The sequence below is a fragment of the Danio rerio genome, chromosome 1, assembly GCF_052040795.2.
Source record: "Danio rerio strain M-AB ecotype USA chromosome 1, GRCz13ab, whole genome shotgun sequence".
Classification (NCBI taxonomy): domain Eukaryota; kingdom Metazoa; phylum Chordata; class Actinopteri; order Cypriniformes; family Danionidae; genus Danio; species Danio rerio.
In genome coordinates, this window is record NC_141021.1 from 13,524,261 (window position 1) to 13,538,233 (window position 13,973).

Here is a 13,973-nt window from a genome sequence, read left to right on the forward strand (position 1 = left end):
TACAAGCAAACACTAAAAATACAGAACAGACTTTTTGGTCAAAATTCATTAAATTACAGTTTCTTACTGTTGATAATTTGCATTTAAACAGAAAAAATGAAAGAAAGAAAAAACTGGTAGTTACTGCCATTTTACTAATTATTACTACAATTATGAAGGTTATTACTGTTATTTCATAAATTATAACTGTAAATATATATATATATATATATATATATATATATATATATATATATATATATATATATATATATATATATATATATATATATATATATATATATATATATATATATATTATTATTATAATTATACAGATTAATTAATGTGATTTTAAAGATTATTTCTGTAATTATACAGGTTTTTAATGCACTAATACAAAATAATTAATATGATTATAATGGTTATTACTATAATTATACACATCAATTAATGTAATTCTAAAGATAAATTCATGTAATTATGCATGAAATCTCTAAATATTCTATTCATTTTTCCATATTTAAATTAGAAAATAAATATTTTAAAGAATGATTTCAAAGTGCTTGGATTCAAATAATTGCTGTTGTCATAAAATGATGTAAATATAACTATAAACTATAATATAGTTTAACAGATATTTTTAGGATATGCAGTTTAAACTCAAAAACAGTTTGCTTGACAAAGTACAAAACTGTTATATATCTCATTTAAATTTTTTTTTACAAATAACACATTTACTCATCATTTAACAACAAAAACAAGGTTAGTGTCATGTGAGGATGCCTGCACAACAAAGTTGAGGATCAAATAGCAGTTTACTAAGAGAATTGTCTTGCAATTAAAAGTTGAAACAGGAACAAACAGGTGCATACAGAGAATCTCAATGGTAAAGTCGGCAATCAAAAAAAAAACAATCCAAAGGGGTCAAGCGCGGCAAAGCAAGGGGAAATGCGTCGCAATGCTCACTAAACAATTTAAGGCTTAGCAAGGATTTGTCTGTGTGTGCTGAGTTTATAGTCCTTGAAATAAGTCCATGACGATCTTCTGATTGTGTGTGTAATCAGTCAGAATTAGGAACCTGGGTGTGCAAGGTGCATGCTGGGAGTTGTAGTTCGTTAAAGTATAGCGTATAGTTTTCCAGCGTTCGGTAGCCCCTTGATCACTGCTGATCATAACAATTAGCATAGCAACATTGTTAAAGTAGTAGAATAAACAATTTATAATTAACAGTGCATGCATTATATGCAGCCTGCAAACAACAGGCTAATATTTGGCATTATTAACCTAAAGTTAATCCTCATGAGATTACCATCTTCACTAAAAACTATTATTGTTTCCCTTTTTATACAGAAATAATCTGTAAATATTAACGTAAAATTACGTGTTACTCTGAAAATACAGAACATTTCCTTTAAAAAATAAATAGAAAATAAAAAAGAAATAACGTAACACCAAAATACAAGCAATAACTGTAAATTTAATGTTAGAATTTTTTATTACAGAAAATATCTGTAAAACAACAGGTATTTCACTTTATAATGAAAAAAATGGAAAATTCTTTTAAAAAAATACAGACAATTACCTGTAATATAACGTTTAGTTTTACAGTGTAATGAATAAATAAATAAATATACATAATAATGGGCAGTTACACTGATGTTGAAGCATTTTAGAATTCTCCGTGTTTGCGTGGGTTTCCTCCCATATACTGTTTTTAGCTAGCTCGAAATCAGTAATGCCAGAAGCTGCGATACAGGGATCTGGATCTATTGGCTTTTGGCCTATTTTTAAGAATGTTAGAAAAATATTTTCCCAAAAAGATGATCATTTTGAGTAGTTTTTGTTTGGACCAATGTAAACGATGTATTACTTTAGATTGTATGAGGCCATGCCATGCACATACAGATGACCTGTGGGTCTGTTCAAGGGCTCCAGTTGGCATTTCTGTGTGGAGTTTGCATGTTCTCCCTGTGTTGGCATGGGCTTCCTGCGGGGTGCTCCAGTTTCCCCCACAGTCCAAAGACATGCGCTATAGGTGAATTGGATAAACTAAAATGGTCGTAGTGTATGTGTGTAAATGAGTGTGTATAGGTGTTTCCCAGTACTGGGTTGCAGCTGAAAGGGCATATGCTGTGTAAGACATCCTAAATAAGTTGGCGGTTCATTCACTGTGGTTACCCCTGATGAATAAAGGTACTAAGTCGAGGAAAAATGAATAAATTAGTTGTGTGATGTACTGTAGATGTATGTTTGGAATCTGATAAATATTAGACCGAAAAAAATATTTAGGCTGCATTTATTTGATCATAAGCTATCAGTAGTATTATGATGCTTAAAGCAACAATAAACTCTATTTCAAAATAATTTAAATGGATTCGAATACTGTCATACTGTTATATTTTAATGAATTTTGCCGTAATAAACTCCTAATTTTCTGCTTATTTTATAGTTTTTATGGTAGTAGTCAGGTTTAGGTATTGGGTAGGATAAGGGATTTAGAATTATTACAAATAAACAGCCAATATGTTAATAATAGGCAGGTAATAAGCCACTGGTTAATAGTGAGAGTTGGTACTTAAGCTACATTGTAACCACAAATACAAAATCTTTCTGACCACAGAATATGAGTGCTAGTGCATGTGTTAAAATATTGCGTAATGGTTTACAGGCACTGGCAGAGATGCTAAAAGTGAACACCACTCTGAAGAGTCTAAACGTGGAGTCAAACTTCATTACTGGAGCTGGAGTTCTGGCTCTTGTGGAAGCCTTAAAGAGCAACACTACACTGCAGGAGCTAAAGATCGACAACCAGGTACACACACACACACACACACACACACACACACACAAACACACACACACACACACACACAATAATAGTGCAATTTTAGCCGTTGTCCATTAGGTCAGGGCTTCAGCCAAAATATACTGATGATGAATAGGTGATTGAAGGAATTAAATAAGTTTTGTTTGTATTTCCTATGTGTGCTTGTGTGTTTGTCATGCAGAGCCAGCCATTGGGTAACAAGGTTGAGATGGAGATAGCTAATATTTTAGAGAAGAACACTACTTTGCTGAAGTTCGGGTACCACTTCACCCAGCAGGGCCCACGCTTGCGTGGATCCAATGCTATGATGAACAACAACGACATGGGTAAGAAGTACACTCACACTGAGAAATAATTTTTAGAGCTAATTTTGGAGATTATTGAGTGATGAACTGTTAATACATGCATGTTTGAGATTTGGAAAATATTTTACTGAAAAAATTGAGGCTTAAAACAGTAATATTGTGACATATAGTCATCATTTTTACTTAACTGTTTCTTATATTAATATATTCTAACTTTTATTTTGTTCCTGCGATCCAAAGCTGGATTTTCAGCACCATTTCTCTAGTCTTCAGTGTTAGATGATCCTGGAGAAATTGTTTTGAAATGCTGATTTCAACAATTCTGTTGCTTAATATTTTAGAGACAGTGGTTATTTTATTTTAGGATGTATATATCTACAAAGAAGTTAAGAGAAGTGTTTTCTGAAATAAAAATGTAACCCTTGTGTGCTCTTGGAGATGTTTCCATTATATTGAATTTAACATTTAAGTTTGCTACCCTTTCGCTATATTCGGGGCTGTTTTTGCAACATTTTTTGTTTGATATCATATAATTATGCATTCTCGGTTGTTGGTTTTCTCTATTTTCACAATGTAGATTGTGTCAAAGCAGTTTAACATAGTTCTAGTAAAATCAGAGTTAAAGTTCAGTTTAGTTTAGTTCAGCGTGGTTTAAATTTTACTGCTGAAAGTTCAAACACTGAAGAGCAAATCCACCGATGCATAGCTCCACAAGTCCCGTTCCAAGCAAGCCAGTGGTGACAGTGACAAGGAAAAAAAAACTTCACCAATTGGCAAAAGTGAAGGGGGAAAAACCTCAAGAGGAACTAGGCTCTGTTGGGCACGACCATTATTTTTCTGGCCAAACTTCCTGTATGGAGCTGCAGTCTAGGCGCTGGAGGCTGGAGAATCTGGACGTCCATCGTGAAGAAGGTGCAGGTGTGAGTAGCTCACCGGCGGGGGGTCAGGCTGGCCCACAGGATCAATGCGGGGACTGTCACGTTGGTCTTTCAGGAATCATGTCTCATGCACTCCATTCCTCCATGACGACCACAGCAATAGCTCGGGATACTGCCTGCTCCAGGATTATGGATATCTTGGGATCATCTCTTCATAGGTCTTGGATCGCATCAATGGCACTGCATAGTCTCTAGGGACCTCGGGATGAGTATTCCCAGGTGGAAATAAAGAATGAAGAAAATAACTAGCGCAGCTGCTGTTCAAAGTGTATTTAAACGAGATGCAAAAATGGAGTGTTGTAAAGGAAAATAGCAGTTACATAAACAAACATGTAAAGCAAATGAGAGTTTCCAACATAATGTCTGGTGTATTAAGGAGGAGGGTGTCCTGCAGGTGGTTGTCAAGCCAGCTCACCTGCGTGGAGCCCATTCATGCATCATACCATTATGCGATGCATTGAGTTTAAGCTTTACTAAAAAGATAAGTCTTTAATCTAGTTTTGAACTGTGGGAGTGTGTCTGAGCCTTAAACATTATCAGGAAGGCTATTCCAGAGTTTTGTAGCCATAAATGAGAAGGCTCGACCTCCTTTACTCAACTTTGCTATTTTGGGTACTAACAGAAGCCCTGAGTTTTGAGATCTTAAAGAGCAGGTTGGATTGTAGCGAGACAGAAGGTTGGTTAGATAAACAGGAGCTAGATTATTTAAAGCTTTTGATTTTTGATTTGATTTATTTATTTTCAAACAAAATATCATACGTAAAATATCATTAACAAAAAGAAATTCATTTCAACGTTTTCGAAAATGGAGTGGGATGAAGCACAAGCTTATTATTCTTCCACCCCATTACCACATACATCATTCGTTTATTACTTAAACTTATTTATTCTTTTACTTATCTCTTCTTTTTACATGAAACATATGTGATCCTTTTGGCATTGTACCTTTTCATTTTGAAACATAGACCCAAAGAAAAAAATACATAGTACTGCAAATAGAAAAAGAAACAACAACAACAACATAGTATACTGCAAATAGCCATTAAAATTTCATCATACCTTTCTCTTTTTATCCTTTTTCAATCACCTTCATCATCATATTCCTTTATTAATATATATTTTTACAGTTTTTTTTTTATTTATATCCTGACGTTGTTTTAGAGTCCGATCTAGACTGTTCCATAGTTTTACACCACGTTCGGACATACACAAACTTTTAAAAGTTGTTCTTGTTTTCAACCTCCTAAAATTTAGTTCTTCTCTCAGATTATACCCCCCTGGTCGTTCTTCAAAAAACGGTCCCACTTTATATTGTGGCCTTAACTAATATGTACTTAAACAAGAATTAATAGTTTGTTACAATGTACTTATTGTGTAAATACATGTATTTATTGTGTACTTATGCTTGATTAAATACCCGTATGTACTGTAATTACATCTGTAATTAACTTCTGTAATTACATTAGTAAATACACTGTTGACCATCCCTTACACCTTAACCCACCCTTAGACCTACCCAAACCTGTCCATAACCCAACCCCTATCCCTAGTACCCAACTCAAGAGCACCATAAGGGTTCTCAAAAACATTAGGAACACAGTAAGTACATTATATTTATTTTTTTGATGCAAGTACATAGTAGTTAAGGACACTTAATATAAAGTGGGACCCAAAAAACTTTTGTATACATTTCGGAAGTAGTTTATTCCTAGCTTTAAACATAAATTGTGCTGTTTTAAACTTAACCAAATCATTGAACTTGAGTACCTTTAATTTAAAAAATAAAGGATTTGTATGCTCTAAATACCCCACATGTTCTATTAGTCGAATTACTTTTTTCTGCATTGTACATATGGAGCGTAAATTAGATTTATATGTATTCCCCCAAATTTCAACACAATAACTCATGTATGGCAACATAAGTGTGTTATATAATATATAAATTGATTTATTGTCCAGGATAAATCTTGCTTTATACAATATTGGTACAGTTTTTACTAATTTTGATATCACATTATTACTTTCGGTTTCCAACTAATTTTATGATCCAATACAACACCAAGAAACTTAATTGCACACACTCTTTCTATAACTTCATTATCAATTTGTAAATCTATATTATAACTACTTTGTAATTTCCCAAATACCATAACCTTTGTTTTACTTATATTTAATGACAATTTGTTTACGTCAAACCATAATTAAATGTTTTTAATTTCTGTTTTAATCAACTCCATAAGTTTTGGTAAATTATGCCCAGAACAAAAAAAATGCTTGTATCATATGCAAATAAAATAAACTTAAACAACTCTGATATCTTATACATATCATTAATCTAAATTATAAACAATATTGGACTTTTATAGGTTAGAAGCAATATTAATATTAATATTAGAAGCAAGGTTATAGCAACAGGCAGCCAGTTTAAGGAGGATAAACTTGGCATGATATGATCATATTTTCTATATATTTCTATATAGAGTTATAATATAGTTTGTGAAAGTGTGAGACCTTAGCACACTTACGTGGGTTTGAGAAAATCAAATTAAGCTCCTCTCAAAACATAGTAAACATAGTTAGTGTATTAATGCACGCACACTATTATATTGTTGTTATAGAAGCCAGAAACCTTTTTGCACACCCTATCTAAAGAGTTATTTGTGCCAACTGATGAGCAACAGTAAAATTATCTTTAGCCCCATTTATCTAAAGGAAAAACCACCGACAATCCAGAATACATGATTATATGGTGTCAAGGTGTTGCAATCAAAAAAATGTTGCATAATGGAAGTCAATGGGGCAAAAACAGCCATGAACATAACAAAAGGGTAGGACATTTTAGCAATACACAAGGGTTAATATACTGTAGCTTTGTTAATTAAACATTTTTAAACTAAAAGTTCACTCAAAAATGAAAATTTACTCACCCTCAATTAGTTCCAGACCAGGATATTTTGATGAATGCTGGAAACCGTTAGCCATTGACATTGGTAGTAAGGGGGAAATGCGATGGAAGTCAATGGCTACTAGTTTCCAAGATTTTTTCTAACATCTTCCTTTGTGATCAGTAGAAAAAAGATAGTTAAACAGGTTTTGAAAAAGTGGAGGGTGAGTAAATGATGACAGAAGTTTCATTTTTGAGTGCACGCTGTAATTTCTCAAGAACAAATCCGACTCCAAGCTTTTAAACTGATGGTATGTGTGTTTGTATTGCTGTGTTGTTGATGCATGTATGTATTTCCAGCACGTGTTGTTCGGTCGGACTCAGACGGTGCGATCACATTCACTTTGTCAGTCCCTGAGCTGGAAAGAGCCTTCTGTAAAAAGTTCAAGTTCACGTCAAAACCCAAGTAAACACAGAGTCTTGCCCTCCTCCTCCTCCTCCCTCTCTCGCTCTGGGCTCTACCTGCTGTTTTTTGACTCTTGTATTTTTGCCTCCTCGCAGTACTTCATGCCTACGGATCGTTTTGAGCTTTTGTACTTTTCCCTCCAGCTCCCTTCAGCGTCTCCTCTGCTGCATTTCCCTCCATCAAAGCAAATTCAGAACCTGTCTCTCTCCATTATCTGGTTCTTTCTTCATCATTTTGTTTTTCTGTCAGTCTGTTGTGGTCTTTGCTTGTCTGTCCAGTGGGTTGTTTTCAGGTTTAGTCTCTACTTTCTTTGAGAAAGTATTGCAGTGGGAAATATTATTCAAAATGCCCTCTGGCTTGCTGTGCATGCAAAGCTCTTTCTGCGGGGAATAGTTCACTCAAATTTGAAAAGTCCAGTATTTTACTAAAAAATGAACGACTGACTGATTTGTGTGCAAACGGAGAATTGATAGAAGGTCTCATTAAAGGTAATTGGGAATACGAGGTTCTAAAAGGATAAAGGCATAATAAAAGTAGCCCATTCATCTTCTATGTTTTATTTAAAATCTTTTGAAAGCATTCAAAGTCCTCTTTATTTAAGTGAACTGTTCCTTTAAGTGCAGTTATTCACTTTCTTTCTTTTGAAATGTATAAATGCAATAAAGATTACAAAGATTTAAAGTATGCATTTTAATAGTTTTGGAAGCTTAAAAAATAAATCAATAATGTATAATTTTCTATAAAGTGCATGAAATAATTCATAGCTTTCATGCAGTTACATAATGGTTGTACGCTTTCCAACTTTTGTTTTGTTTTATTTATTCTATTAAAGAAAAAACATTCATTGTTTAATTAAAATTGATAATTTATTTATTTTAATTAGATTTTACATTTTTTGTTTATTTTTGTTTTGTTTATTTTAGATTAGTTTAGTTTTTATTGTTTTTTTATTTAATTAAGTGTAAAAAATGTTTTATTTATTTTAGTTTTGTTTTGTTTCATTTAGATTTATTTTATTTAGTTTTGTTTATTTTATTTAAGAAAAACATTTGTTGTTCAATTATATATATATATATATATATATATATATATATATATATATATATATATATATATATATATATAAATTTATTAGTTTATTTTATATTTTACATTTTTGTTTTGTTTTATTTTTGCTTTGACTTATTTTTGTTTGTTTTATGTTTTGTTTGTTTTAGTTTTTTATGTTTATGTTTTTGTTTTGTTTATTTAATTTAATGTTTATTTTTTGCTTTGTTATTTTTGTTTTGATTTATTTTTCTTTTGTAAATTATAGTTTAGTTCGGTTTAGTTTAGTTTAGCTTTTTTTGTTTCATTTTGCTTTATTTTATTTAGTTTTGTTTATTTTATTTAAGAAAAATTATTATTGTTAATATTTAATATTTACATTAATTAAAAAAAAAATTAAAACGTATAAAATATTGCATGAGGCAATAATCATTTATCTGCTTGGTAATAATAATTACATATTCTTAATATATATTTAGGGTTAGAATGCCGGTTAGGTTTAGGGTAGAATCATGCAATAATGCATTATTAATTGTAATTACTATATTAATTACATGGATGTTGTAACAAGATCACCTTAAAATAAAGCTTTACCAAAAAAATAGAATAAAATAAAACAAAAATGCAAATGTTTTATTTCTTGGAAAGTGATGTACCCTTTTTGTTTGTGTATGCAGTAAGAAAGAGAAGGCTTGAAGGAGGACCCATCTTTCCTAAATGTCGGACAAACGTGTAGCAGCATCAGGACTCCTCTATGGCCTGGGACCTGCATCACACCCCATCCCATCCCAAATCCTCCCAGTATTTCACCAGCAAGTCATCTAAAAAAACATATTGAATACAGAAAGCCATTATTGTCCAAAGCCCCTGATCTGAAGAGCTGAAGGTACCACCCTCTGTTTACCAGACACATAGTTACTCATGGCAGAGTGTTTTACAGAAGTGTAAACTACCTGCCATAACATTAGCAGGGAAAAATCACCTACTTGTGCTGATGGAAGCAGCAAAGATGAAAATGACACTCGGTTTATCACAATGTTCTCAGATGACCTAATCTTCTAGCTGTAAACATTCTGACCTTACAGCGGGGCGTTTCGCTGTTTGGATGCTCACCAAAAGCGTCAGACTTCAAACTTGATTTATTGTAGCTGTGGTTTTGCCTTCTCTGGGCCAGTTTCTCACTATAGGTTTAGTACTCACACACATTGCATAGAAGCATGCTGTTACTATATGTTTTACTCTTTGGTATGCTGTAATTTTGACCTTTTTAAATGTTTAACAACTGGTAATATGATGGTTTTTAGTATGCACATTTCAGGTGAACTCTGCTATGTTTTGTACACCAAAACTGGTGCTTATTTTTGAATCCTCATTCTCTCTTCGCTTTAAAATGAATAGATTTACTCACTTTTAAGTCAACTAATCACCCTAAAATCAATGGGTTTACTGTTTTTTTAAGTTAGGTCAACTAATTGCTCTCAAATCAATGGGTTTACTCATAGTTTAAGTTAAGTCAACTAATCGCTCTAAAATCAATGGGTTAACTCATTTTTTAAGTTAAGTCAACTAATCACTCTAAAAACAATGTGTTCACTAATTTTTTAAGTTAAGTCAACTAATCGCTCTAAAATTAATGGGTTTACTCAATTTTTAAGTTAAGTCAACTAATCGCTCTAAAATCAATGGGTTTACTGTTTTTTTAAGTTAAGTCAACTAGTCGGTCTGAAAACAATGGGTTTACTCATTTTTTTTTTAAGTTAAGTCAACTAAATAAGCTCCATTTTTTTTTTTATATTTTGTCATGTTTGGGATAAGCTGCATTTCATTTTCGCAGTTAGCAAAAACGTATGCCAGTTATTGTACTGACAGTCTTTCTTTTATTATTGCCATTTATCAAATGAATGTGGTTGATGTGTGTTCTCTATAGTCTTGCATTTCTACTGAGGATCATAGCACAGAACAGAAAATCATAAAACTACATATATTATGTTCTCATGAAGTAATGTCCAGGATATATTTCACCCAAAATCAATATTAATAACATAGGCTGCTATGATTTCTGAAATATGGAAAACGCAGACAGAATCATTAATACAGTGGTAAACACACTGTTCTCTGTCTCTTTTCTTTGTTAAGAACGGATAAGTTTAGGGAAGTCATGCTTTTCTTGTGCCCTTTTCTAAAATTACAGTTAATTGACTCATGGATTAAATAATAATTAAAGCTGCAAGCAACGATGAAAGGGACCTCGCATCCAGGCTCACCGCTGCCCGGTGGCCTTATGATGACAGAGAACAGGGGACAACAATAACTTAGGTTGAGATATACAGTTGAAGTCAGTTTCTTTTTTTTCGTATTTTCTAAATGATCTTTAACAGAGCAAGGACATTTTCACAGTATGTCTGATAATGTTTTTTCTTCTGGAGAAAGTCTTATTTATTTTATTTCGGCTAGAGTAAAAGCAGATTTAAAATTTTTAAACACCATTTTAAAGACAAAATTATTAGCCCCTTTAGGTTTTTTTTTTGTTCTCAATAATCTACAGAACAAACCATCATTATACAATAACTTGCCTAATTACCCTAACCTGCCTATCGTGTAGCACTAATGTAAACCATTTAATAAAAATAAAAGCATTTCTAATACTATCGATATGATTAGCGATATATAGTGCACTACCATTAGCAAACTTTTTACAGTAAAATATATTAATCTCTATAGTTAAACTCCAAAGAACTAATAAAACAAATTAAACATCGTTTTTTTTTTCAAGTGGTGCTCGCTGCAGAGCCATTTGGGCGAGCTGAGCTCCAGCGAGGGGGAGCATGAGCTTGGGCTCCACCTTTTTTGCACTTCTTCTACGAGTGATGTCACTGGGGGTAAGGTTAGGGGTGGGGTTGGTGTACGCATTAAAACAGCTTACAGGAGGAGGAGTGAGAGCTCATGCTCCCCCTCTCTGGAGCTCAGCTCTGCTCAAATGGCTCTGCAGCGAGCACCCTCTCTTTTTTTCATGCATCTTGATTTTGAGGTGAAATAAACCTGGTCATGTCTTGGCAGGTTTCATAAGACTAGCCATCATATTCAGTCTGGGTTATTGCAGTGATTTACTGTAGATATTTTTTGTCCGTGGCTGTTTCTTTAGTTTCCCAGCACAGTTAAAGTCAGTATGTTATATGGATGTAAACATTTCCCTGATGTTTAAAAGACTAAACATTTATAGGCCATCGTCTTGTTCAAAACCAGAGGGAGGAAATATGCAGGCCTGTAATCTTTGCCATAGAGAGAGCCTGAGCTGGTGCGTGTATGTACATTTTTATTAGTGCACCTTACTGTATGTGGTTTATTGAGTTAATAAAGGCGGAAAATGTTGTGTGGAAGTGTTGCTCTCAGCAGAAACTCAGTTTACTGGGTGTCGGGAATATTTTTTTAATATTTATACTTGGAGCAGCTTACAAATTTCTGCTTACACATGATTATTGGATTTATATGTTAACAAATGCTTTTAAAAAAAGTTAAAAATTCATTTAAAAGTTTAATTTAAAGTGTATTTGTATAGGCAGTGAAATTGAAGTTTGTGGCATTCTTTTCATTTACTGTAGATTGCTTTCCTGCAGTATGACAAATGTATTTTTAACCTACAAGTATATACTTCAGAAATTTAGAATTTTGTGTAAGAAGTCTATATGTAGCTATTGGTTAAAACATACAGTAAACAGGGGCATAGCAACTGGGGAGGGGGATAGGGGTGGATGGTGGAGGATACGTCCCCCTCACTTTTAAAAACAAACCATTTAGCTACAGGTTATTAATAATTATATGAACGTAAACGTTTGGATCTTATGCAGCTTTCCCCACCCCTTTTAAAATATCCGCTTCACCCCTGATAGTAAAATAGTAATATTGGTAATTGTTTTATATATATATATATATATATATATATATATATATATATATATATATATATATATATATATATATATATATATATATATATTGGTATAATATGGTGTATGTATGTGTGTGTATATATATATATATATATATATATATATATATATATATATATATATATATATATATACACACACACATACATACACCATATTATACCAATATATATATATATATATATATATATATATATATATATATATATATATATATATATATATATATATATATATATTGGTATAATATGGTGTATGTATGTGTGTGTGTATATATATATATATATATATATATATATATATATATATATATATATATATATATATATATATATTTTTTTTTTTTTTTTTTTTTTTTTTTTTACTATTTCAATATAGACTTCCACTCAAAAAATGTTTATGATTATGTATATAGTATGTTTATCCAAAAAAAGTAATAATAATAGTAATAGTAGTAATAGTAGTAATAATAACTAACTTATATTTAAAAATGTTAAATAAATTGTATTGCTCCAATGCAGGGGTCACCAATCCTGATCCTGGAGGGCCGGTGTCCCTGCAGGGTTTAGCTCCAACCTTGCCTCAACACACCTGCCTGGATGTTTCAAGTATACCAAGTAAGACCTTGATTAGTTTGGTCAGGTGTGTTTAATTAGGGTTGGAGCTAAAATCTGTAGGACACCGGCCCTCCAGGAACAAGTTTGGTGACCCCTGCTCCAATGAAAAAAATCCTTTTTCATGACCATTGATCTGATTCTTAGTGTCACATGATCCTTCAGTTATTCAGTTATTTAGTTAGTTTAATATTGTTGTGGAATAACATTGTTTAATATTGTTTTTTTTTATAATATTTTTTTATTTATAAAAAATACAAAATAAACCATAACAACTTTTTTTCTACCAGTTTTAATCAATTGAATACATCCTTACTGAATAAAATATATAAATTCTAAACATTTTTCATATGAATTAAATAATGTTACTATTAATGTTAATTAATTGAAACTATCATTATAAATTATTTAATAAATTTTATTATAAGTTATTATCATTAATCGAAAAATAATAAGATTAGGTAAATCTCAAACCTCTAAGTACCGTTTGAATTTTTCATCTAAAATTAGCATATTTCTTAGCCTTCTTTGCTCATTTTCCAATTATTTAATTTTAAAGGCAATGAAAAGAACCTCTTCTTTGCCATAAAAGTAAAATGACACACAAAATCCTGAGAGAAATGCTCATTTTAGTAAAAAATTTATGATAAAACTGTTCATAAATAAGGTAATATACATTTGTAAATTCTTCATGTGAAATATTAGCTTACTCATGCATCCTTCTACTTTTTGAAGGTGCTGTATGTACGTTTTTGACTCTTCGAAAGCATAAAAATACCATACTATGTTTGCAGATATTTAAGAAACTTTGTCTTTGTTTTGGTTCTTTTAACCCGCCAATGCCTGTTTAGCCAATTATGTTTCAGCACCCCTGGTTGCCTTGGTGGAAAACCGAATATTTCATTTATTCAGTCAGGAAGGCTCTCAAAGCCTGCGCCCGTGACCAAAATGCAACTTCCAGTG

At 31.9% G+C, this 13,973-nt stretch overlaps 2 protein-coding genes across 26 annotated transcripts in view; both read left to right on the top strand.

Annotated features, from left to right (window-relative positions):
• tmod1 (tropomodulin 1) overlaps positions 1-11,826 on the top strand; it is a 32,246-nt gene extending 20,420 nt beyond the window's left edge. For 2 of the 25 annotated variants that reach the window (XR_015476306.1, XR_015476316.1), the window contains exons 8-11: positions 2,651-2,794; positions 2,991-3,135; positions 9,127-11,251; positions 11,388-11,826. Coding sequence is in view for 6 of the 25 variants with exons in the window: in XM_087236773.1 (XP_087092899.1) it covers positions 2,651-2,794; positions 2,991-3,135; positions 7,297-7,402; positions 9,127-9,145 (414 nt within the window). In the remaining 19 variants the exon portion in view is untranslated. Of the gene's footprint in view, positions 1-2,650; positions 2,795-2,990; positions 3,136-7,296; positions 7,403-9,126 lie in introns of all 25 variants that reach the window. The other 23 variants (XR_015476314.1, XR_015476317.1, XM_087236773.1 and 20 more) reach the window with 19 other exon arrangements.
• The window catches only part of LOC147846700 (uncharacterized), a 37,727-nt gene that overhangs the window by 14,839 nt on the left and 8,915 nt on the right, over positions 1-13,973 (top strand). The gene's annotated exons all lie outside the window — the stretch shown is intronic.